This window comes from Pomacea canaliculata, linkage group LG6 (genome assembly GCF_003073045.1).
Source record: "Pomacea canaliculata isolate SZHN2017 linkage group LG6, ASM307304v1, whole genome shotgun sequence".
NCBI classification, from domain to species: Eukaryota; Metazoa; Mollusca; class Gastropoda; order Architaenioglossa; family Ampullariidae; genus Pomacea; species Pomacea canaliculata.
In genome coordinates, this window is record NC_037595.1 from 27017998 (window position 1) to 27043961 (window position 25964).

Below are 25964 nucleotides of genomic sequence, written 5' to 3' on the forward strand. Positions count from 1 at the left end.
TGTTATAAAGTAAGTCATTAGTGTAATTATTCAAACTATACCCCCAAAAAAGGCTGCAAATAGTATTATATTAAAGTCTGTTTAAAATATTTAAATACAGATATTTCAAACTATTAATTTTTTAAACTATCCTTAGGAAAGTTCACTTAAAACCCAAATTATCATATACAATGTGAATATTCCGGTGTGTGTGAGGAAATAATTAGCATACCAAATGTAATTTTATTTTTTAAATACACTACGAAGTGAATTCGTCAACAACAAAGCCCAGTGTAAAGAGTTTGAGTGCATTATGTTTATTTAAAGTGCTTGAAGGTAAAGCATGCGTTCACTTTCTGTTCCCTTGCACACAGTATGACTTACTTCTATAGTCCTACGTACCTGCTTTGTGCTTCGACTGCTGCAACATTTTCCTCGTCCTCCGAGGATGTTCAGTCGATTGTGAGCTGATGCAAGTGGTTCAAATTGGTAAAATTGAACATTATTCATGGCCATCTCGATAGTTAATGACTTTGGAGATCACAAATCCAACTAAGAGACACCACCGATCACTATCCTAGCAATGACCACAGACACTTCCTGTCGTTTGTGAAGTCACAAAAGACTCGTCTGCTTGACCATCTCGGGAAGATATCGTGGCTACTCGGCGGAAGGACACAAGGGTCGATTTCACTGGATTTTTTCGATTTTTATGAACATCGGCAACCGACATAATGCTAATAAGTGGTAATTAAGTGAGAAACGAATCCTTTATTTCTCCTGTATTGCTCTCGTGCTCTGTAATAGTAAATAAATATAGTTTTGAAACGTTTGACCGTCGCCACAGCCTTATCACTGCTGTGTTCAGGTACCTTGGTACTGTGATCGACGGGAGGCTCTCCTTTAGTGATCACGTGAACCAAGTGTACAAAAAAGGCCCAGCAACGGCTGTACCTTCTGAGGAGACTTTGCAGCTTCAATGTCAGCTCTGGGGTGCTGGAGACTGTGTACAGGTCTCTTGTTGAGAACATCCTCTCATTTAACATCGCTGCCTGGTATGGTCACCTCCTTGTCAACGACAAGGCAAGGCTGGCCAGAGTCATCCACCAGGCTAATAAAATTATTGGTATATCACAGGTGCCACTTTCTGACTTGTACCTTCATGCAGTCAGAAAGATGGCACATAACATCATTTCTGACCTAACACCCTCTCCATCCCAACTTCCAGCTGTTGCCCTCAGGCAGGCGCTATAAAGTGCCACACGTGTACGGAAAGCTGCCTACCAGAGGTCCTTCGTGCCAGCAGCCATCACCATCCTAAATAAAGGTACAAGGATTTAGGAGGAATCCAACACAGTCTGAAGAGAAGAGGGTGCTGACATCCATTATCAGCCATCACCTTGTTGAATGTGCCCTCTCTTTCGCACAAACAAGATGAGCTCTCAATCTAAATAATTAATGAAATGCAGGGATTTCGACTTTGCCCGAAATTACTGGGGAAGGGATGTTTGCGACACCCCCTTTCGAGAGTGTGATATTGTTTGACATAACATTGAACAGTTGACATTGGTATCTCAAACGTCAACAGTCACCATGTTGTCACTGGAAACAATATGCGGGATTTCAAGTCACGTGGTATGGGAGGTTCACACAGCGGTCACCTGTACTGTACTTTAGCGCGAGGTCTGCCAGCCTCTTTGTGAGGATGGATTTAATCAATTCATCCAAAAGCGGAGTATATTACAGATTGTCCTGACAGACATCACGACTACAACACTTTTCGTTCTGCTGGACTTCTTCTGCTTTCAGTGGTAAGTATATTGTTCCCGTGTCCTGTCCATCATTTGTCGGCTGCTACCATCAACACCTTTCTTCTCGTGTGAACAGCACTAGACACAAGGGTGGAACATGGTCTTCACTCATTTCAACTAAAGATGGACAGCAGCAGCCATGAGCAGTGTATTTACTGATAAGCACAAGTATAAGCCTAATTAAAAAATTATCGTGGCTCTTAATGAATAGAGGCTTAAAATATCAGCGATTATTTCAGTGTGCTTTGCACAACATATTTTATGTAAATGATATAGGGACAGGTTTGTTAAATGCTTGGAAATTTCTCCTCTCTTTTGTGTGTGTGTGTTTGTGTTAGGAGAAGGGATGTAGAAAGGACTTTCGTCAAAACTGTAGCTGAAGTGAAAAGTATTTGTTATTTATTGCTCTCTCTCTATATATATATATGGGATCTGGCGAGCACATCATGGTGAAATTTAAAAGCGATAAACAAAACATTAGTCAGCACATTTCTGTTTCTCCAACGATTCGTTCCTTTACTATAACAATATTAATTGTGTGACTGCCTATGGATATTTATTATTAATACATTTATTAACATATATCTTGTTCTCTCTGCCCACTGTTTTTTCGGAATCACTGCCTGGCGCTGCAACTCGCAACTTTTACATGACATGTCTCCAAGTCTGGCAAAGAAGTTGGAGTGGACATTGTAGACAGCTTTCACGGTGATGCTTGTATACTTTTACCTTTATGACCACGATGTAATGTTGGGATGTAGCTGATTAAACACAAGTCATTTGTGTGACAATCCCAATTCGAAATGTCGGCCCCATGTTCTGTTGAGTTTGCTGTCAACACGAAATTCTCTCTTCATATCGCGTGCGACATTACTACAATATTTCTCTCTCGAGCTTTTACACATTTACCATCTGGAAAGCAGATAATACTAACTTTCTCCTGCCTTTTTAAAATTTATTGTTGCGGCCATTTCTAACACAGCTGACATCTTTTTCGTCCTTTCTCTTTACGCCAATGTGTAACAGCAACTGAATGGCTGGATGCCTTGGGTCCTGGGAAGGACAACAGCTGGTATATAGTTACAGATGAGTGTCATCAGCAAAGGATTAAACGAATCGATAGTGAATATAGATGTCAATAATTTGACAGCTTTATGGATGTTCATTGCTTTATATCTTACACAAGTTTTAATCTTCACTCTTGAAAACTTCCCTCCGTCAGCTGTTATTTCGGAATCAATGCTGACGATGGATATGTTACATTATTTTTTTTTTGAAGCCTGGCCAGAAAGTTCGAGCTTACATTGTACGCAGTTGTTTTGGTCCTTGTGGTAGTATTTGCTTACAGTTTTATACCCACGATGTGCTGTTGAGTTGGTTCATTTATGTGAAAATCTTAGTATAAATTTAATTTCTTGCTAGCACGAAATTCTCTCTTCGTATCGTTTACAACCTACCACAATTTTAGTCTTTCGAGTTTTTAGGCATTTACTATCTGAAAAAGTCTTTTTTAATTTTTTTAATTTACTGTCACAGCAATTTATAACAAAATAGTGATCATTTCCACCCATCTTTGTACCGTCGTACGTTCATGTCTAAGTAACGACAACTAGTTGGTTTACAGACCCCAGCCGTCAACCCTAACCACCCACCAGCACGCTCTGCGCATGCGCTGAATAATTGAAGAAATAGCATCATTATGTTACATCAGAGATTAAACCTATGAATGATTATAACTAGCCATTAAAGACGTAGACGGTAATTAAATTATGACTAGTATTGAATGGAGGTAAACATAGAGCAGATATGAATGAAATATAAATTACAGTTTATTTATTTATTTATGCCCTTTCGCCCCTCCTGGGGGCATAGGCCATCGACTACAGTCTTAACTGTTGTCGATGTTTCGGTAGCAAGGATTTGTTTAACGGGGTGGGGGTGCTGGCCCCACGCCCAACCATCCTCCTTTTTCAGCCGGGCTTGGGACCGTCCTTGGCGGAGGGCGGCCAGCCCTGTAAACAGATGCCACGTGCAGAGAAAGAACAGCATGCCCGAGACGAGAAATGAACTCAGGGCAGCCAACCTTCACTGTATTGGTGACAGGCGCTAACAGCGCTAACCGTTGCGCCACCGGGCCGCCTAAATTACAGTAAATCATAGTAAACATTTAAACGGATAACCAAAATTTAGCACGAGGAAACAAATTTTCCTGTTCACATTCCATTTCTTTGGAAAAAATGAAACAAATGTTGAATCCCTAAAACAGAAAAAAATATTACTACTTTATTTAACTTCACAGTGATCTACAGAGGATCTTGCCGTTGCCATGACTACAGCGATGATTCAAGATGAGGCTACAACATTTCTGCTGGGTGTGATGGTGACGCTGGTGCTCTTACTATGGTGGTGGTCGACTCGGCGTCCTTCCGGCTTACCCCCGGGGCCTGGAACAGCCCTCCCTCTGATCGGTCATCTGCACTTGCTAAGCAGAGATCCCATGGTGCAGTTCTCAGCGTGGCGGCGACAGTACGGCGAAGTATTCAGTCTCTACGTTGGCAACCGTCTGATAGTGGTGCTAAGTGGCTACAGGGTCATCAAGGACGCCCTGGTGACACATGGCGACGTCTTCTCTGACCGGCCTCACATGTTCCTCACGGATGTAATTGCGAAAAATAGAGGTGAGGATGCAGTAGAATACGAAATTACCCCTTACACCTGCGAGAGAGGAAATGATTGCTGCTTTTCCCTTACCTGATGAATCTCCCAAACGACCTTATAATATGATAAGACGATCTTCAACATTTAACTCGTGAGGTCCACACACTAAATAAATGTTCCAAAAACTGTTTGCGCGCGCAAGTATCCTTAATAACCCTTCCTTACGTGACCAGGTGTTGTCGGCACGTCGGGCGCCCATTGGAAGGAGCAGCGGAAGGTGTCGCTTAAGATTCTGCGTGAGATGGGGCTGGGCAGGAACTTGCTGGCCGAGAAGATCCAGGAGGAGGTCAGAGAGTATGTCAAGGCCGTGGCCGCTCTTCAGGGTGCTGCCTTCGACCCCAAAACACTTACTTACACCAGTGTGTCCAACAACATTTGCTCCATCGTCTTCGGAGAACGCTTCGAATACAACGTGTGGAATGCAAGCCTCACTTTGTTTAATCGGTTTCTTACATCTTCGTCTCTACCTCCATCTTTGCTGCCTATGCTGCCAAGGTAGGTAAAACGGTCAGACTCTGTAATACATTCTCCATGTAGTCGTAGTGGGGCTTCTCGTTTGTTGTTGACCCGCATTATCTCCGTCTTCTTGATGTGATTTTCAGGCCAGTCATCGCTCTGCGAGCCTAGTGAGCTTCGTCTGTGCACGTTGTTGCTTGTGGGACAAGAGGCTGATGTCATCCGCAAAGTCGAGATCCTGAACTTGCCTGGCAAAGGTCCACTGAACGCCCGTGTTGCTGTTAGAGGTTGTCTTGTCATGATCCAGTCCATGACGATCAGCAAGATTGTCAGCGAGAGCATATACAACCTTGCCTCACTCCAGTCCTCGCTGAGAATTGTAGCTTTTCATTGTTCTTGTTCTGTTATGGGATTTTTTATTTTTTGTTGTGAACTTTATAATTTTAGATTTGTGTACTACATACAATGTAAAGCAGATTAAAGAATGAGGAAATAAAAAGACACACAAACACACAGGACGAAAATCAGAAAACATTGATTTGCAAAGGATTAAACAGATAGAGAGTGAATATAGATGTGAATTATGTGACAGCTTTATGAATATTTATTGATTTATATCTTACAAAATAAGATAGTACTAACTTTACTACTGATTTTTTTAATTTTCTGTCGCAGCAATTTATAACACAACAGTGTTCATTTCCACCCATCTCTGTACCTTCGTACGTTCATGTCTTAGTAACGGCAACTGGATGGTTAACAGACTCCAGTCATTAACCCTAACCACCCACCAGCGCGCTCTGCGCATGCGCTGAATAATTGAGGAAATAGCCTCATTATGCGACATTAGAGATTAAAGCTATGCCTTTCTTAGGAAAAAAAGAAAAACGAGAGTTGAATCAAAAAATATGAAGTAAGGTATTGTTTCACAGGGTGTGGCCAATCCATCCCCACTTCCGCCTCTTGATGTCTTGGCTGGCAGGGTTTTGGTTGGCTCTCTCCCACAGGTCTGCATTGGAGATCTTCTCAGGCCATCGGATGTTAAGAATGCGGCGCAGACATTTGTTGACGAATGTCTGTATCTTGTTGGCATTTGTCACCCGCCATGTCTCAGATAAATACAGAAGGACTGACTTTACATTGGTATTATAGATGCGGATCTTACTGTGTAGAGACAAAGCCTTGGAGCTCCAGACAGGTCATAGGGTGTGGAATGCAAGCCTGGCTTTGTTTATTCGGCTTCTGACATCTTCATATGTACCTCCGTCTTTGCTGCTGACTATGCTGCCAAGGTAGGTGAAACGGCTATACTCTGTAATACATTCTCCATGTAGTTGGAGTGGAGCTTTTCTCTTGTTGTTGACCCACATTACCTCCGTCTTCTTGATGTTGATGGTCAGGCCAGTCATTGCTGCTTCTTCTGCGAGCCGAGTGAGCTTTGTCTGTGCGTGTTGTTGATTGTGGGACAACAAGCTGATGTCATCCGCAAAGTCAAGATCCTCAAGCTGCCTGGCGAAGGTCCACTGAACGCCCGTGTTGCTGTTAGAGGTTGTTCTTCTCATGATCCAGTCTATGACGATCAGGAAGATTGTTGGTGAGAGCAGACAACCTTGCCTCACTCCAGTCCTCACTGTGAAGGGGTCAATCAGCTTTCCCTTGTGTATCACCCGGGATGTCGAGTTCTCATACAACTGCTGGATGATGGCGATGAACTTTGGTGGAAGTCCGTTGTGCTGCATCAGTTTCCAGATGATTTCGCTGTCTACAGAGTCAAAGGCCTTCTCAAAAAGAAGTCCAGTCCTCTCTGCGAAGCTTTTCATTGTCTTGCTCTGTTGTGGGATTTTTTAATTGTTTGTTGTGAACTTTACAGTTTTAGATTTGTGTACTGCATACAAGGAAGAGCAGATTACGGAATGAGGAAATAAAAAGACACACAAACACACAGGAGGAAAATCAGAAAATATTGATTTGCTGAGGAATAAATGTATTATTGAAATAGCAAGAAAAAATGTCCAGCATCTATCCAGAAATCATAACAATATTACACAGGAAAAACTAATTCCATGCACATGACTTCAGGCATTAAGAGTTAAACTGCACCTATATTTGTACACACCAGCTTGAAACTATCTCAACATAAGTATCAACTCACAGTATTTTACCGACATAAGTTGTTTTTCTCCTCTAATATTCCTGAAGCAAAGAAGATCGAAATAAATAATAAGTAAAACATCTCCATGGTGTGGGTCGAGAATGTGACCATTGTCAGCCCTCAACACAAACTTAATGTAGCATTATTCATAGTTCATCATGGTTTACATTGTCTTGTAAGCAGATAAACAGAAAAATCAAGAATGTATAGTCACTAAAAGTAAACCCTGAAAACTAACCTACTGTAATTAAAACTGACCAACGGATTACAAATGTTTTAAGTCATATTGGTGAATGAACATTTCATTAGAATATTTTAATACCAAAAAAAGCAATAGCGCAATAGTAAGCACTTTAAAGCTGCATTACAAATTTGAAGAATCTTATGATACAAGATATACGGAAACATTTTCTGTGGCAAAAAAAAAATAAATAAAAAAATAAAAATAGTGTAATAGATTGAAATCCAGACAAATCTTGGCCCACAAACTGTTAAAAATATCATTTAGTGTACCCTACACACACATCATGTTGGACCCTTTCAAAAGTTTGCCATTGATTGGGTTTTTAAGAAGCTTTACTCAATTCTCCCATAACTTTGTCACAAGGAATTCATTTGTCACACACAGACCTATATAGAACCTTCTAGAATCGTTTAACAAACCTGTAAAATCGTTAGACACACCTGTAGAATTGTTGGTGGAGTTCTGTCACAACCACTCAAGAGGGCCAAGCTCAAAGTGTCCCAATTAATGGATGAAGCAACACAATCATTAAAGCAAGACAAGGAGACAGTAAGCATTTCATGGAAACTCCACATCGACTGTGACATTGTCGTCTGTCAGTGTCAGGACCTTGGTGCATGCTGATGTGACAGAGACACGAAAGTGACACAAGTGAGAGTGAAAAAATGCGAATTAGTACAATAAAAAGAAAGGTGACAACAATTATAAAAAAGAAAAAACCAAGAGAAGACTGGATGAAAGAAAAAGAAGCTAACAACGCAGAGGTAAGAGGACAAGTGAGAACACAGCTTCCCCTACGGAAGTGTTTTGCTGTAGTACAAGCAGTCTGAGACAGACTCATGCAGTACCAGTCTTAACGAGGCTGATGCTTCTAATGACGATGACTGTTGCAGTATTCCTAGTTGTGTAGTACGATAATCACAAGTCTATAACTCGGTTTCTACTGAGAAAAAAACTGATGAGTGCAATCGTATAGTAAAATGAAATTTAACCAAAAATTGGCCTACAAAATGTTTAAAATTATCTTTTAGTATGCTCTACACAGATCATGTTAAACCCTGACAAAATTTGACCATTAATTGACGCCGAAAGCGTTTGATGGGCCTTCCTGGGTCAACAATCTGTGTTTGCTAAGTGTAACATAAAAAGAACAGGTAAAAAATCGCTGAGACTGTCCCACGCTGATTTACTGCAGCAATGTCCACTGCCCTCAGATACTCCCATCCTCTCCATTGCTGACTTCATTCCGATGTTTCCTTTTTCAGACATTTCCTAGGCACTGATCGAACTTTGAAATGTTTAGGGGAATAGGTTGCTCCAAGCAGGCCTTGCAAAGATGGCAGCTCTCCAGTTTCCGGAGGTAGGAATCGAAAGTGTTGCACCATTGTTGAAATGTAAAGAAGTAATTCCATTCGAGCCATCGTTTCACCCAAGCAGATGCGCCGACCTATAACAGAAATTTTGAACCATACTTAAGGTCAAATTAAAAATTTTCATTTAAACAAATGTTTAAGATTAAAGTTTGTGTGTATCGCCAGCAGACGACCTTTCTTGACGCAGCTGAACAGTATCCTTTAACCGCTTTGACTGTTTCACGAGGGTTAACCACGTGGTACAGCGATCAACCAGCAGAAACTAAGCAGGTTATTTAACCAGCTCAAACTTAAGAGCTGTAACCGTTATCTGTGTAAGGTATTTTTGCAATCTTTACACGGTTCATGAACTTTCCTAACTTAATTGAGTTAAATTCTACCATAATCATGTCAGATCTTTGACAAAAGGGATTGATTGTTCAATGTGTGTATATATAGGTGTGAATGTGTGTGTGTGGTAGAATATACTATATGCGAGGATTTATTCTCGTATCCTGTATTAACAAAGGATGAAGAAAACTTAATGAGATGAGAAAAAGTTGTAACATACCCATAGAGAAGGGAATTAACTCTTCAGGTCTCCACAGTTTGCCGTCCTCTCCAATGAAACGTTCAGGTCGGAATCTGTCGGGGTCACCCCAGGTCTCCGGATCTCTCATTACAGAATCCAGGTTGGGGATGACTACAGTGCCCTTAGGGATCGTGTATCCGCCAAACTCCACGTCACATGGGGTGGAATGTACCACATTTAGTGGCACAACGTTGCCATAACGAAGAACCTCCATGATGACAGCCTCCATGTAAACTAACTGCGGTCTATCCTGCATGGTGGGCGCTCGCTCTGTGCCGACAACTCTGTGGATCTCCTCGTAGCACTTGTCCTGCACGTCAGGGTGGTGAAGAAAGTAAACCAGAGCCCACAGGATAGCTGTAGAGGTCGTCTCCGAGCCAGCTATTAAGATGTCGAAGACTAACTTCAGGAGATTAACATCTGCAAAATGCAAATTGTGTACACTTTACAGTTGTCTGGAGGAATTTAGTAATGCAGGTTAACTGTTATTTTTTCTTACTTTATACTGAGGCCTTTTACTATAAAAGACAAATAGTAAGTAACTAAGTACCAAATTTATTTCAAACATTGTTGGCTTAAACAATTTCCGAGGTTTCGGTTATTACTTTGTTAAATGGTTCGCCATGATATGAGACGATAGCCAGTCTCGGTAAACAGCCAGCAGTCAAGGGATGTACATCCGCAATGGTCATGTCTCTGGTGTCCATTTCCCCTTCCAAGAAAACCACCGCCATTGGGTTGGCCTAGTCGAGAACTCGAACGCAAACGCACTGAGCCATGGGCGATAGGTTTTTGCGAAAAGTCTTGTGATGCCGGGAGACATTATAATTTTCCTTAGCCTTTATCTTTCTCAAAATTGCAGTAGGGCCATTTTCTTTTGGCGAAGGTCACCACCTTCAGGATAGATAACCACCACAATATCAGTGTGTATGTTATGTGAATGATTTTCTGTTAAATGGGTTCTCGGTGCCAAAGTCTCAAAGAGAAAAACGACATTATGACCACGTGACCTTTCAAGCTATTCAAATTCACTGTATTCGAAAAGTGAGAATGGACCTAAATACATTTATTCAGCAAAAATTTATTGATTTATTGGTGAAAAAGAAAACTTAAAAAATACAAGCCTACAACGGCAGTAAATTACTTAAAAATGAACTCCAGCGGAGTGTGTATTTACCGTTGATATGAGGTGATCCTGACTGACTGTTGCGATGATGATGTATTTCTCTGATGTAGGCGCCAATAAAGTCGTCGTATGAACCCTCCTCAAACCTGCTGTTGTGCTCGTCTACAAAAGGTTTAATAAACTTTTGCAACGCAAGCCGCATGTTGTCCACAAAGCGGTTCGCCTTAAAGAAATCTCCAGGCAGGTGTCGCAGAAAAGGCATGCTAGAGACTACGGCACCCGCCCCAGCATCGTTAATAATGGCATCCATCAACCTAAGGATGTTTCCAAAGACATCGTCGTCATACTCGAAGCGTTTGCCTAAGACGATGGAGCAGATGTTGTTGGACACGCTAGCTTGGGTCAAGTGGGCCAGATCCAGCGGCTGTCCCTGGCTCTCGGATATGACCCTGATGTACTCTTTGACCTCCTCCTCAATCTTTGCCGCCAGGACGTTTTTGCCCATCCCTAGCTCACGTAGAATCTGTGTAGAAACCTTTCTTTGGGCTTTCCACACAGGACCAGACGTGTCAAAAACGCCTGTAAAAGATGAGAACTCTCTTACAACAATGTCTTTTTTTTTACTTTGGAGAACAGTAACTATCAATATTATTGTGTTTGTCATTGTTGTTGTGTGCGTGTGAATGAGAAGTGTGATCGTTCTCACAGGCACCGTCCAGATATATGTACAACGCTTTAAGTCTGTATAATGGCCTTATATATAATAAGTCATTATAATAACATTATTTTGCATTTGTGTTGTAACACTAAAGAGATATTTTATTTATACTAAGGAATACTTATACCAGCAAAACGTTTGGCACTTTGAATGGACAAGATCAACTCACCTTGATCAATTCTTAAATCACAAGCTGCCCAAAATTTCATTTGCAAGATTGAGCCATTTAGTACAATATTGCAACTTAATTATACATTTACGGTTAGGATCAAAAACTGCAAACACAGTAACCAGTGCTGGTGAATAGAAAAGGTCACATCCAGCTAAACTACCGCTAGACCGCAAGTACACAAAACGACCTTTGCCCTCAATCACCACCCCCTTCCAAAATAAAGCAAAGTCACTTTCGTTGGTTTGAAAAAATTAGCGAATAAAACAAATGTAATTTAATTTTTTAAAACCTTTATTAAACTTATATGTGCTTTTCGCTTTTAGTTTTGGGAGAGGGGAGGACAAAAGATGTAGATTTGAAATAAGTGAACTTTACTAGACGGTACGAGAGTTTGAAAGGTATTCTGAATAGAAATATTCATTCTAAGTGTTTAAATCAAATCAAAAAATCAAATCAAAACAGACTTTATTGTCTGCCCAGGAGACCCAGGGCAGAAATTTGTCTTTGCTCACATACCCATACAGACATTTAACACACAGTTAGAAGTAAAAGTGAGGAGTAAAATAGTGTCGATTGCACCAGTCCATCAAAGCAGTGTATCTTTATCCTAACAACAAACCTTGGGTGACCAAGGGCCTAAAAGCACTGCTGAACAAAAAGAAACATTTGTTCATCATGGCAGAAGCCCACGACAGAAGATTAGTACATAGAGAGGACCATGATGCTATCCGTTGGGTGGCAGAGGCTCTACGAGCATACTAGTTAGTCCGCTTTCAGTAGTTTGCCGGTGGACCAACGAGTGTCGACGAGATTGAAACAGAGGTCGAGTTAGCTCTCGCCATAAACCCGATGTGTCAGAATGCGGCTCGTGGTTACATCTTGAGCTCGCTGGAGGACTGCCAGACGTCGAGTTATGATGCTTCCGCATGACGCAAGAGATACGCCGAGAAAGATCTTGGGTGTCCTAGTGGAGGCGTACGGCGAACAAGAAAGATGTCGACATCAGTGCCACAGCAACGTGATGAGGTGGTCGACGAATACGCCGCGAAGCTCCAGAATTAAGCAGGCGAGTAGAAGGCGGCGCAGAGCGTCGAAGTGGCGGCGATTGACACCATCTCGGAGGACTGCAGCCCGACCGGTCAGGGAAAGTGACTGCCCCCGTTTTCCGTAACAGGATGACAGGGAAATAAAGTGTAGCTGGCCTGACTGGAAAGTGTCCGACGGCGGAGGTTGTCATTTATGGCAGTTGGGTGATGGCGTTGCTCGACACCGGCAGTGAGGTAACGACGGTCACTGACGAGTGGGCACGAGGGCATATACAGGACTTACAGCTAAAACAAAATCAGGAGTGGCGACATAGCAAACGATTCAGAATCTTTCATGATGAACCACTACTTTAAAACTACTTCATAGCTGAAATCTTTAACTAGATTTCAACTTGCCTTTGCTGTCGGTTATTATATTTTCAAAAGAAGCAAATGGCCTGTCGGAGAAGACGTCGGCGTTGTTTACCAACGCCTCCTTGAGGACCTTGTAGCCGTTGAGCACCACCAATAGCTGGCTGCCCAGGTACAGACTGAACACGTCACCGTACTGTCGTCGCCATGCTGCGAACTGCTGCCTAGTATCTTTCTTCATCAGCAGCAGCAGGTGACCCAGCAGTGGTACAGCCAGCCAAGGTCCTGGAGGTGCACCTGCAGGTCGTCTGACGGAAAACCACCACAACAACGACAACACGGCAACGCCTAAAGCAAGGCCTGTGTTGATGTCGAGCATTTCCAGTAGAGATGTCATGGTTTACTGTCAGCTGTCTTGTGGAAGACGAATGTAGGTGAATCCTGTGTCGCTAAAGTAAAAAACAAGGAAAATAAATGACGAAGATGAAGAAATAGGAATGAAAAGACAGTAAACTAGAAATACTGATGGGAAAAACACAATGTTGGAGTAAGCATGTAAAAAAAGGAGAATGGAATAAAAGACAGGAAGAAGATATAACACTTCACTCAAGGACCGTGTATTCACTGGTGATGGGCCTGGCATCAGCTACACAGGGTCTGGCTTTCTTTTAAAGCTAACCTTTACAGGCTGCATTGTAGGAATTAACTAGTGTATGTCACCAGTTGATTCATTTTTTTCTGTTTACTACTACTGATGTTGTTACACGGTTTGTGTAAAACATAGATCAGTGGAAACAAATCAGTTACACAGATCTAGAATGTCTCGTGTCTCTCAGTTACAGCCCCTGACACCCCGACACTCCAGTTGTTACTCTTGGATCAAAGCATTTTCTTTAATGACTGTGTAGTAGAATTTCTATGGATATGTTGGCATTATATTATTATTTTGAAGTAAAAAATAAATGTGATGAAATAAGGATAAGAGTCTGAGTAAAGGCTGGAATAGAAAGAAAATAAAAATCTCGCGAGACGATACTAGATGGGATCTTAGGACATCAAATCAAAGAGGATACCTTGACCAAACGGTCATAACAAAACAGCGGTGCACAGTCCTACAGTTAGTTAACTGTATCCTACAATTTGCTCATAATTAATTAAGGAACATTGAAACAAATTTTAAATAAATTATGCTGTTTTATGTTTATTAGGATGACAAAATTGTTTGTGAAAAACAGATCTTTTCGTGTAAATTAAAAATCAGTCTGTAGAGGATTAATGTAAATATATGTATAGTGTATAGTGTTTATGTTTTGGCTCTGTTATTGTAAACATATAATGTGCAGAAATATACAAAGAGACGGTAAGGTGTATATTGCGATCTGCTACTCAGTTTTCCCAGTTGACCGGCAAATGTACATAGGTACATAGAGAGGTCCGTGATGCCATCCGTCAGGCCAAGGTGAAACACAAGTCCAAAATCGAGTCTCAGTTTGCTACAGGTAACATCCGAGTAGCTTGGCAGGGACTCAACAACATGGCCAATATTGACGATCGGAGTCAGGGGTCAAAAGCCAAAATCTCGATCTCAGGTAGTGACAGTACGGCCCTGCCTAATGCTCGGAATGCTTTCTTCGCTCGTTCCAAGACTCATGACTTCTCAGTGCAAATGAAAGATGTGCTTAGTTCTCTTCACCCTGTACAGAAGGTTGAGATTTGTCATGAACAAGTTGTGGAGTAAATATTCGCAAGGCCTCCGGTCTGGATGGTATTTGTGGCAGGACATTACGTTTCTGCGCGCACCAACTTGGAGGCAGTTGTCAACATCTTTTTCAGCGCTCTGTGGATTCACTCTCCATTCCAGCCGCTTGGAAATTGTCCACCATTGTCCCAGTTCCGAAGAAAGTTTCAGCTCGGCATCTCAATGACTTTAGACCAGTGGCCTTAGCATCGTTGGTCATGAAAGTATTTGAGACAATCATCAAGGCATTGATTCTTAAAGCCACTAACAATTGTCTTGATCCCTTGCAATTTGCATACCAGTCCAAACGACTTGTTTTTTCCATGGTTGATCAACAAAATATCTAAATCATTTAGTTGCTCACAGTCTAAGGTTCAAAACCGAAACTTCAGTCTTACCTGATGAACATGTATCTGTGTACATGAATGTGTAAGAGCTGTTGTCAATAAAATCTAGAACAATGTACCACCACTCACTGTCTGTCCCACTCACACGGTCTGTAGAGGTTTGTACCTGCATTAGATAGTTACCTGTTGTCCTTTTACGAAATCGTGTGTACAGACCGTATGCGGGACCTCCTTTCTACCCAAAGACAAGATGCCAACACTTATTTTCACCCGTTATTTGTTCTGAACCTTAAGCGCCACGTCATCCACTTCAAGTCACTCACTGCTGAAGGAGAAGGAAAATGTCAAGTAGAGGAAAGCAAAGTGATGCAAGTGATATAGTCTGTCACATTCACTATGATCACTGGTCTGCTCAGTCTTAAGCGTTTTATATCCGTTGAGTCGTGGTTTCCAATATGGCATTAAGAGAAAACAACCAAAGCATCCCATTGTCTTTTTAAAATGTTCAGCTAGCCCCATTCTGCCAGCTCCAAACAAACAGGCAATTAGTGAGGATTTTTAAATAGTGTTGTACAGATGTGCTAAAAGAACAAAACCCCAAACTCTACCTCATTTTATCAAGCTAAATTTTATCAAGCTAAATTAATAATTCCAGATTTTACCCATGGGAAAAAGCAACTTCACCCACTACAAGTTGAAAATTTCGAGAAAAATAGCCTCTGTACGAATTCATGTTGAGAGAGTTATAGGCTTTGTTCGCAGAAAGTTTGGAATTTTGCAGTCTAAAGTGCAACAAAGCCTGGTGATGATAATCCAGTCATAGAAAAAATAGTTCGGCTTTGTTGCTGCATTGTAAATTTACATAAATCCATAGTGCCTATTGAGTAGCTATAGTGCAATTTTTTAGTTTGAAATCAGCATTTATTTTCAGAATGCATGATTGCAATCTGTATATGTTTACATTACCAGAGAAGTTATTCTCAGATATAAAATGCACAATTACCTTACTGTAGTTCCTTTTCTTTCGCACTTTATTTATAATAGCATGATGATATCCAACTGATCAGATAAGTTACTTGGTAAGTTGATGTGAAACTGTGAACAATATAGAATTTGTTCTTTGCTGGAGATGTCATGCTTTGTATGATGTTGATCAAATATTTGCTGTTGACAGAATATTGTTAATATTTTTTGCTTATTAACAGGCTACTCAAACATGTATAATTGAATCAAATGTTATTGTCATTTGAATGCAAATGCCGTTTGCTTCCTCAGAAGCTAATTCAGAGCAATATTGATGCCAGAGCTTCTTTGTGGATTTTAGATTACCTAACCAATAGTTCTTCTTAGTAATCCATATCAGTGATGTTATTTAGATTGGGATTTTGATATGTTCCTTCTTACCCTGTAATGATTTTTTTATGTTATGTTCTGTCAGCAGACACAAAAATTTTCTGAAAAGAATTAATAAATATGCATTTGAATGTGCAAAAGTTCTTGTTTGATGTTAAAGAAGAAAGAAAGAAAAAGTGTGACTGGAGAGGGAGAGATTGGGGTAGCAAGCAATGAGTGAGAGGAGGTGAAACTGGACACTTAATGAAGGGGAGGAGGATTGTGTTTCTTATTGAAGGGAGAAGCCACTGCCGGGACAGTGTGTTTTAATAGGGAGAAGAGAAAAGGATTCGGAGAGAGGTGGACGCTTGTTTAAGAGTAGAGAGCCATTTGCTAGACAGTGTGTCTCACTAGTGTGTAAGAGATTGAGTACATTTTAGTTTGGAGGTTGTGTTAGTCGAGGTGTTATTGCCAAGACAGTGAGTTTTAATAGTAGATTCCGTGGATTTTTGTGATTGTGTTAGAAGAACCATTGCCAAGACAGTGAGTTTTAATAGTGTGCAAGGAGTTTGGTGGACTTGGTAAATGTGTTTGACGAAAGGAAGAGCCATTGTTATAGTGACTGTGTTTTCATAGGGTTTTTCTATTTTTATTTGTTTTTGTTTTTTTTAATCAATAAACATAGGCAGACTCGTATAGGCAAAATCGTTTTGTTTATTTGAGTGAAAGAGCACGCAATTGTCCGACTCCGCTGGTGTGCTCGAGAGACGCTAGCGGTGTCGTGACACAAGCCGATATAGAGCCACTGAAGAAACGCGAAGCGTTAGGGAAGGAAGATGGCGGACAGTGCCTCGTTGCTAACATGTGTATCACGTGAGTGAAAACGACCCATTCTTTTAGAAACCTGTTTCAGGCGACAAAACCGATCTTTTCGAGTGATCAGGTGTGCGCACATGAAGGCACACTGATGGCGATCTCGTTCATCCTATATAATGACAGGGACAACCGACAATCTAATCATGACACTCCATCATTGAGGACAGCAAACATCTCGTGTACGGAAACAAGCCAACCGTATAGTAGATATCTTCCTTCAGTTTAACAACAACTCAACCTGCTTTGCTATAGAACAAAATGTATATACTATGTCAGCTCGCAAAATCATGTACTCACCTCTCAGACCTGCTCCTACTGGACTGTGGGAGCTTCGCACGAGTGCCATCGACTTCGACTTTGCCCGATATTGCTGGGGAAGGGATGTTAGCGACACCCCCTTTCGAGAGTGTGATGGAGTTTGCAGGGCCGGCGCTAGGCTGTGTTGCGCCCTAGGCGAAAGAAAAATTCTGCGCCCCCCCTCCCCCACCTCACAAAAAGTGAACCATGTTATATCATTTATTTACCGCTATGTATATATCCCCCCCTCCCCATGTCAAAATGACTCTATGAGTCACTGACATTACAGATCTCGTACTCGTATTGGAATAAATATACGTTTAATTCTATTTTTATCAGAAATTTCAAAGAAAGCTAGGCTTAAGTATCACCAGTAATGATTGCTGCGGTCTGTCTCAGAACTCAACTCGCTTGTGATGTGCTAAAGACCACAAGACTGTCACGGACCCGTTTGATCAATGAAAAGTTTTGCAAAAAGTGACACCACCGCTATCGCAACCCGTTGCATCCACACAATCAAAATAAGCACCATAAGAAATAAGGAAATGAAATTAATGTAAAGAAAGACATAAATCGTGTTAATAAAATATATACAGCTATGTCACAGTGTATAAAATTCACGCGAACTTATCTGTACAAACTCTCATGAAGTGGCTGTAGACAGCAGCACTGTTCAGTCTTGCACGGCTAAATGCAGTTCACAACCTTTACTGACTCAGCTGTGGAAGGATGATATCTCCAAGCACCCGAACAGACGATTACAAAGTCAATTCAAACAGCAGCACGAGATGTCTGCAGTCGCTCAGACAAGTGATGTTTTCACATCGTCCAGTGGGTTTTAAGTTAAAGTTCAAACTACCTCTTTCCTCAGTCTCGGCTGTCCAGCCCTGGTAATGTGATCTGACTGTCTTTAAAGTGGTAGAGATTTATCTCTACCCTTCTCCACTAAGCCACCCCACTGAGGTCCTTTCAATCTTTCTCTCCTCTCTCTTTCTCATCTCACGGACAACTATCAAGTAACATCGCACCACCTTTGTCCAGTCTTCTAATCTGATCCGACTGGTCATTAACTGTGACAGATTTATCGCTACCTGTGGGCCTGTCCACCTATAGCACCTCCATCGGCAAGTCCTTTCAATCGTTCTCTTCTTTCTCATCTTACAGACGAACTAAGAAGTAAAACCGAACTGACTACATGCTTGCTGCTTAAAAATAGTAGAAAAGCGGTTTTCTACAAGAACTCATTACGACCAGAGGCGTTAGAACCCAGAAGTGTCAAAGAATGGCTTATTAAAATTAAATCTTTTTCGAGAATTTTCCGTCAGATTTGATTAATAACTTATAAGTAAGAACTACTTTTTGTCAAGAAAAAGTACGTCTGTTTTTCAATTGCAGGCTAGCATCATACACATATGGATACTTGCATGCCTCCTAAATCAGACCTACACTTATGAGTAGGGGATTTCAAACACTCGTGTAAAAGGTTTTATGGAGTGCACACTGATGGAGACAAGAAATGTGTAGCACCTTGCTCTGGTCTTATTTTGCTGTGTGGTGTAAAACTCAAGCTATCACAGCTTCCAGCATCTAGACCACCCTGATAGCAGCTACTTTGTTCCCATCCAAAGTCACACCTCACAGCGAGTCACAGGTGGGCGGGCAATGAGAGAGTCTGTCAAGAGAGAGTCTTCTGGACACTAACAATGCAAAGTTGTAAATCATGGTGTCAGCTCCCCAAACACAGTCCAGGGATCAACACTGCGTGGTGTCCAGCATAGGGTTTGTTGAAAACAAGAGAAGTATACAGTATATAGACTGTAGGTCTTAATACGCATTATCTCTTAATAACCAATTTCAAATATTCTGTCAATGGAGCATAACAACAAGCTATCAATTTCAACTGTAGACAAACAGATGCACTTTAGATAATAAAGATAAACATTACAATTTGGCAACTAAATTAAGCGTAATACACCAATCGAACAGAAATTTAATAATTAATAAGAAAGTTAAATATTCACGACCATGAGTCACAACAGTAAGTACAATTAGACTATAGGCCATCAGTGTCAGTAAATAGATATGCTATAAACTTCAAATGGCTCTACCTTGATGTTTGTCTGCTAAAGACTTTAATACTCTTATTAACTAAGACCGCGTTCGTGACATTAGCTAAGTTCCTTCGGGTTGAAAATTCGTAAGTGTAAACAATACTGAGCATAAAACTGTTGTCATAACCAAAGAGAAATTCGCGTAGCAAATTCAAGTCAGTGTTGCTGTCCCTGATATCAGCTGCAGTGTTTTCAATGCATAAGTGTGGAACCTCTTCTAAAGTAGGATAAAAGAAAGAAAGGTGAGGTTGGTATTAGTGGAATGTGGTCCACTCCATCGTAGGGGTCCGCACTGAGTCCCATCCACCAACCCGCCCCTCCGCTGTCTATCCTCCGCGCCCTCCGCCCTCTTCTTCCCCCGCTGGTTAGCTGGTCACTTCAAGTGCGCCCTGTAATAATGGGTTTTGCTGTACTACATCACTACATGAACTGGCAAACTCGGTGGTGAAGTCAACCTACAAGCTGAGGAAAAGGTGCCTTTCACCTTTGGTCCTTTGCCTTCCTTTGCCTTCCACCAACGCCGCCCCTCTCAGCGCCCTTCCCCGCCCCTCTCCCCCCCCTCTACTTGCCTGCCGGTTAGCTGTGGTCACTGCAGGTGCGCCCTGGGATAATGCGATAATGGGGTTTTCCTGTCATACATGTACTGAGAAACTAGCGTGGTGATCAGTCTACAAGCAGAGGAAAAGTGTCCTGCTAATTTCATTTTGTTAAAATGATATTTTTCCATAAAATTATTCATCTTAAAAAAAAACCCAAAAAAACAGCAGGCCATTTTTTCCGCCCCCCTCGGTCGCTGCGCCCTAGGCAGTTGCCTAGTTCGCCTAATAGGTAGAACCGGGCCTGGGAGTTTGACATAACATTGAATAGTTGACATTAGTATCTCAAACGTCAACAGTCAATATGTTTTCACTGGAAACAATATGCGGGATTTCAAGTCACGTGGTATGGGTGCAGCGGCGGCGTTTGGGGGTGGCAAATGGGGAGGGCCGCCCCGGCCCCGCTCTCGTAGGTAGTAGTGCCAGTAGCGGGCCCCATCCTCTCCATTCACAGAGTGGCCATACATCAGTAACATATCCACCTCTTTACTGTCAATGGGTCGTTTTCACTCACGTGATACACACGTTAGCAACGAGGCACTGTCCGCCATCTTCCTTCCCTAACGCTTCGCGTTTCTTCAGCGGCTCTATATCGGCGTGTGTCACGACACCGCTAGCGTCTCTCGAGCACACCAGCGGAGTCGGACAATTGCGTGCTCTTTCACTCAAATAAACAAAACGATTTTGCCTATACGATTCTGTCTATGTTTATTGATAAAAAAAAAAAAAAAATAAAAAACCCTATGAAAACACAGTCACTATAACAATGGCTCTTCCTTTCGTCAAACACATTTACCAAGTGCACCGAACTCCTTGCACACTATTAAAACTCACTGTCTTGGCTCTAAAATGGGGGATTGAGCATGAAGAAAAGGCCAAGCAGGAATACCTCAGCAAAATGAAAGGGGAACATCGTTCTTTTATTATGATTGAGTCAGGGCTCCACATGAACCCTGAGTATCCTGTTTTTGGGGCCTCACCAGATGCCATGATATCATGTGAGTGCTGTGGTGCTGGATGTGTAGAAATTAAGTGTCCTGCCAGACTGAAATCAAAAGACGCTACACACCAAGACCTAGACTTTTTGAAACTGGACAATGATCGGCAGCCAGTAGGACTCCAGGAGAAACATGCGTACTATTTCCATGTACAGTGCCAGATGCACATCGCCAAACAAAGTTATTGTGACTTTGTTGTCTGGTCACCGCACCTACTGCTCCTCAAAATAAGAATTTTCCTGATCAGGAATTCTGGGAGGAAAAATCTCTGCAGGCTGCAATGTTTCACAAGGAATGTGTCATGCCCGAGATCCTGGCACACTATTTCTCAACTAAGAGAAAGTCTTTGGCAACATTTAACTTGCCAACATCATCTGCACAAAAGAAGTTCTGTGTGTGTGGGGGAGCTGATGACGGACGACCCATGATTCACTGCATTAGTGAAAACTGTCCATACAAGCATGGTTTCACCTTGAATGTATTAAACTGAAGCGTGTACCCAAAAAAACATGGCTCTGTCACCACTGCAGGAAATGATGAAGTTTATATTTTCTACAGACTTCATACAACATGATAATTGAAGAGACAAATGTTGCAATAAATGTATATGTATAATATTAAATACTAACAGTACATAGTGACACATAAAATTATATATGTTGGACGTAGAGACAATATCAAGGTGTTGTAAATAATTGTCTTTATTGTTTTATAAACTTTTGCACATTCAAATACATATTTATTAATCCTTTCCAGAAAACTTTTGTGTCTGCTGACAGAACATAACTTTACATAAAAAATCATTACAGGCTAAGAGAAGGAACATATCAAAATCCCAATCTAAATAACATCACTGATATGGATTACTAAGAAGAACTATTGGTTAGGTAATCTGAAATCCACAAAGAAGCTCTGGCATCAATATTGCTCTGAATTAGCTTCTGAGCAAACAAATGGCATTTGCAATCAAATGACAATAACATTTGATTCAATTATACATGTTTGAGTATCCTGCTAATAAGCAAAACATATTAACAATATTCTGTCAACAGCAAATATTTTGATCAACAACATACAAAGCATGACATCTCCGGCAAGGAACAAATTCTATATTCTTCACACTGTTTCACATCAACTTACCAAGTAACTTATCTGATCAGTTGGATATCATCATGCTATTATAAATAAAGTGCGAAAGAACAAGAAGTACAGTAAGTAATTGTGCATTTTATATCTGAGAATAACTTCTCTGGTAATGTAAACATATACAGATTGCAAGCATGCATTCTGAAAATAAATGCTGATTTCAAACTAAAAAATTGCACTATAGCTACTCAATAGGCACTATGGATTTATGTAAATTTACAATGCAGCAACAAAGCCGAACTATTTTGTCTATGACTGGATTATCATCACCAGGCTTTGTTGCCATCAGGTCAATAGGCACTTTAGACTGCAAAATTCCAAACTTTCTGCGAACAAAGCTTATAACTCTCTCAACATGAATTCGTACAGAGGCTATTTTTCTCGAATTTTCAACTTGTAGTGGGTGAAGTTGCTTTTTCCCATGGGTAAAATCTGGAATTATTAATTTAGCTTGATAAAAAAGAACTTCATCTTCAATGTTGAAACCTCTGTCGGCCATAATTATATCTCCTGGTAACAAGTTGGACAACAAAGAAGTATTTTCAATGATGTGTTTGTCTGAAGCCCTGCCACCAAATGCATCTGAAATGTAGCTGATTGAACCTTGTGGCGTGATCCCAATCAGATATTTGGCAGAATGATATTTTTTATAGTTGGAATAAACTTGGATCTGATTGGTTTGGCCCGAGGGTTTCTGTGCTTCAAGTTCAAAACAGTCAACAATAACAGCAACTTTATCTTTAAAGTTTTCTCTAAAGCACATAGGCATAGACAGTTTCAGAGCTTCTCTTGAAGGCCAGTGCAACAAAAAAGACAACCGTGCTACAAGTACATCAAGAGTTCTATGAAAACTCCTTTGCACAGTTGACACGGATACTTTCAGCTGATACCCTATATCCTGGAATTGGTAGTTCAGTCTGATCTTAATTAAACACAGCAAAAACTCTTGCTCTTTGGACAGTGACTGTGTTTGATTAGACATGTATGGCTCTACCGTTCTGAAAATAAGGTCCATTACTGCCAATGAAGGAAGTCCTGTGTAGAATGGAACTTTAGCTTCATCTTCAACATACACCTGTCTTTCATAAATAGAACAATGTTGTCTGTTTTTAACTGAATCAAGAAGTCTGGTCTCAGAGTCCTGCATGATTGCATCCATATTTAGTCCAGTCAAATCTGTTTGAGTGTTCTGATCATTTGAACATGAATCTTCTATGCCACCATGTAAACTTTCTTTGCAAGCACTCGAGCAACCAAAATCTGTTTGAGTGTTCTTATCATTTGAACAGGAATCTTCTATGTCACCATGTAAACTTTCTTCGCAAGCACTTGAGCAACCAAAATCACTTTCACATAATTTTTCTTCCTGGCTTGTCTCACTGCTGATTGATTTTCGCTTCTTGCTTGCAGTATGTAGAGTAGGGACAGATGCATTACTTCTTTTGCGAGACACAAGCCTCAAATACCTGTTTTTTGAAGTCTCAGCTTCTAAGCAAGTACTTGATCGCTCATGTCCCAAGTGTAGAGTGGGAAGCCAGGAAGGGCTGTTCCGGAAATTCACATATGCTGGCTTTCCTAGACACAAGAATAAAACAACCCATGAATTACATCTTTGTGATATTAACTACCAAAAAATAATAATAATCAGCACTGAAACAAAATAAACCAAATACACGTCTAAAAAGAAAAATAATGGAGTAGAAATAACATTTTTTATCCTCTCTCTCTATAGCTATAGTTTATTAGTCGTGGTCATGCATAATGAAAGTCTTGTTTTGATGTTCACTCAAATCACGTGAACTGTCACCAACCTACAATGAAGAAAATATTTATCACAATGTGTACAACATGCAGAACAACGTTAAATACTTTAGCAATTTGGAAAGCGTCTGGTTTCTTACCGCCAACAAAGTGTTTCGAACAGATAAGTATTTTGTTCCACTTCTCTTCTGTTGTAATATCCTTTCGGTAAACGGCTGCCTTCCACAGACGACGTCGTTCTTCTGTAAGAATTCTTGTTTCGTCGCCTTGGTTCAAAATAATTTTGGGTATCTTATGAAAAGATACATCTAGAGGAACATTTCGTTTACTGCAGGGCTTGTTTCCGCATCCTTTTATGCCGCAGACGACCATGATAACCGATCAGTTGCCAGCAAGCTTCAGTAACCACTGCTTTAAGAGGGGAGGAAAAATGGCCGCTGAAGCAGCTCTCAAAAACTGATGACGTCACGTGAAAACCACCCATTCCAACTTGCTTGCAGGTTCCCCAAGTAGCACATTAATCCAGCGACCTCAATGCACGAACGTTGTTTTAAACGGTTCATGCGCGATAAATCATTGTGTCCAGCGGCCCTCTGACACCTGGCCCTACCCCGACGGCCCCGCCTACCTTCGGCTTGGAAATTGTATACTGCAGACTTGAACCTTAACATCTGCAGGTGTAATGCTTGGGTGTTCCTTCTTCAAACTTTTCTGTAAGAGAAAAGAAAAAGAAGGAAAACAATCCACTGACCAAGGCCTGGCCCCCTTCACAACCGCGGGCCCGGGTACATCAGATACCCTGCCATCTCATCAAGACTACGTCAGCACGTTTACCCTCATCTCTCGGCATTTCGTCCTCCCGCGTGTTTTCCGCTGCCCGGCATTTAATTCACTTCCAGTAATCGTTTGCTTTGAGTACGGATCAGTGACTGAACTAATGTCGGGGACAATACGAACATCGCCAGTGAAATGACAATTAAAGGTGGGAAACACTGAAAGGACTTTTAATTGTGAGGTTCATCTTTGACAGCGAAAATTCAGGAAATCCTTGTGAAAACATTTATGACATTATCTTGCAATAACCGAAACTTTACAAGGAGATTCACGGTCTATGAAGTACGGTTTTCGCAGCAACAGCCCCGCAAGATGACGAAGGTGCCGGACCATCGTCAGCACGATAATTTATACAGCGCACCTGCACGTCCGCGAAAGTTGGCTGAGCGGGAGATAAGGTAGGAATATTTCAATTTAAATTTTAAATACCGGTTTTCTATTTTAAATGGAATACTGTAGTGGCGTGGACAGATCTGCCGTTGAAGGCACCACTACTCGGCAAAGTCAGAGGAAAGGCCCCCCCCACAGCGCTCTTTGTTGGTGACGACACCATCGGCACGCGTCCCGCTTTCGCCTCCGAAACGTCTGGATAATTATACACGTACTCCATTACACCGGCTCCGCGCGGATGGTCGGCCGCAGGCCCCACGTGTTCCTAACGCCGCCTCTGTAGAAAGGACTTTCGTCAAAACTGTAGCTGAAATGAAAAGTATTTGTTATTTATTGCTCTCTCTCTCTCTATCTATATATATTGGATCTGGCGAGCAAATCAAAGTGAAATTTAAAGGCGATAAACAAAACATCACTCTGCACATTTCTGTTTCTCCAACGATTCGTTCCTTTACTAAAACAATATTGATTGTGTGACTGCCTAGGGATATGCTAGGAACTGCTGCCGAGGATCTTTCTTCATCAGCAGCAGGTGACCCAGCAGTGGTACAGCCAGCCAAGGTCCTGGAGGTGCACCTGCAGGTCGTCTGACGGAAAGCCACCACAACAACGACAACACGGCAACGCCTAAAGCAAGGCCTGTGTTGATGTCGAGCATTTCCAGTAGAGTTGTCATGGTGCTTTGTTAGCTGTCTTTTGAAGTAAAACGAATGTAAACAATGTAAAATAATTGCGCCCGAATAAAGGCTGGAATAGAAAGAAAATTAAAATCTAGCGAGGCTAGACTAGATGTCATCGTAGGACATTAAACCAAAGAGGAT

At 41.3% G+C, this 25964-nt stretch overlaps 2 protein-coding genes across 6 annotated transcripts; one reads left to right on the top strand and one right to left on the bottom strand.

The window, feature by feature from the left end:
- The first annotated feature begins 1189 nt into the window (after nucleotides 1-1189).
- Nucleotides 1190-6010, top strand: LOC112565790 (cytochrome P450 2H2-like). 2 transcript variants are annotated; one of them, XM_025241560.1, is made up of 5 exons: nucleotides 1190-1790; nucleotides 2456-2498; nucleotides 4090-4468; nucleotides 4682-5003; nucleotides 5111-6010. In XM_025241560.1, exons 3-5 carry the CDS (start codon nucleotides 4117-4119, stop codon nucleotides 5133-5135), a joined length of 699 nt encoding a protein of 232 aa, XP_025097345.1. In that variant the 5' UTR covers nucleotides 1190-1790; nucleotides 2456-2498; nucleotides 4090-4116; the 3' UTR covers nucleotides 5136-6010. The 2 variants fall into 2 exon arrangements, with proteins under 2 accessions (XP_025097345.1, XP_025097344.1); XM_025241559.1 differs by having other exon boundaries at nucleotides 1190-2498.
- Nucleotides 6011-6927: 917 nt separating this feature from the next.
- On the bottom strand, nucleotides 6928-25848 carry LOC112565786 (cytochrome P450 2U1-like). 4 transcript variants are annotated; one of them, XM_025241551.1, is made up of 6 exons: nucleotides 17308-17751; nucleotides 14986-15124; nucleotides 12763-13166; nucleotides 10482-11009; nucleotides 9284-9724; nucleotides 6928-8807 (listed from the first exon to the last, which is right to left on the bottom strand). In XM_025241551.1, the coding sequence occupies exons 3-6, from the start codon at nucleotides 13112-13114 to the stop codon at nucleotides 8602-8604; spliced, it is 1527 nt and encodes a 508-aa protein (XP_025097336.1). In that variant the 5' UTR covers nucleotides 13115-13166; nucleotides 14986-15124; nucleotides 17308-17751; the 3' UTR covers nucleotides 6928-8601. The 4 variants fall into 4 exon arrangements, with proteins under 4 accessions (XP_025097336.1, XP_025097334.1, XP_025097338.1 ...); XM_025241549.1 differs by having other exon boundaries at nucleotides 14986-15127; XM_025241553.1 differs by lacking the exons at nucleotides 14986-15124; nucleotides 17308-17751 and adding an exon at nucleotides 25650-25848 and having other exon boundaries at nucleotides 12763-12941.
- Nucleotides 25849-25964: the final 116 nt, after the last annotated feature.

Bases quoted from the DNA above. Each gene is read 5' to 3' on its own strand.
- LOC112565790 (XM_025241559.1), top strand. From the start codon at position 4,117: ATGACTACAGCGATGATTCAAGATGAGGCTACAACATTTCTGCTGGGT. The intron at 4,469-4,681 runs GTGAGGATGCAG...TTACGTGACCAG, and splicing joins TGTAATTGCGAAAAATAGAG to GTGTTGTCGGCACGTCGGGC. The intron at 5,004-5,110 runs GTAGGTAAAACG...TGTGATTTTCAG, and splicing joins TTGCTGCCTATGCTGCCAAG to GCCAGTCATCGCTCTGCGAG.
- LOC112565786 (XM_025241552.1), bottom strand. From the start codon at position 13,114: ATGACATCTCTACTGGAAATGCTCGACATCAACACAGGCCTTGCTTTA. The intron at 9,725-10,481 runs GTAAATACACAC...TGCATTTTGCAG, and splicing joins AGGATCACCTCATATCAACG to ATGTTAATCTCCTGAAGTTA. The intron at 8,808-9,283 runs GTATGTTACAAC...TTTCTGTTATAG, and splicing joins GTTAATTCCCTTCTCTATGG to GTCGGCGCATCTGCTTGGGT.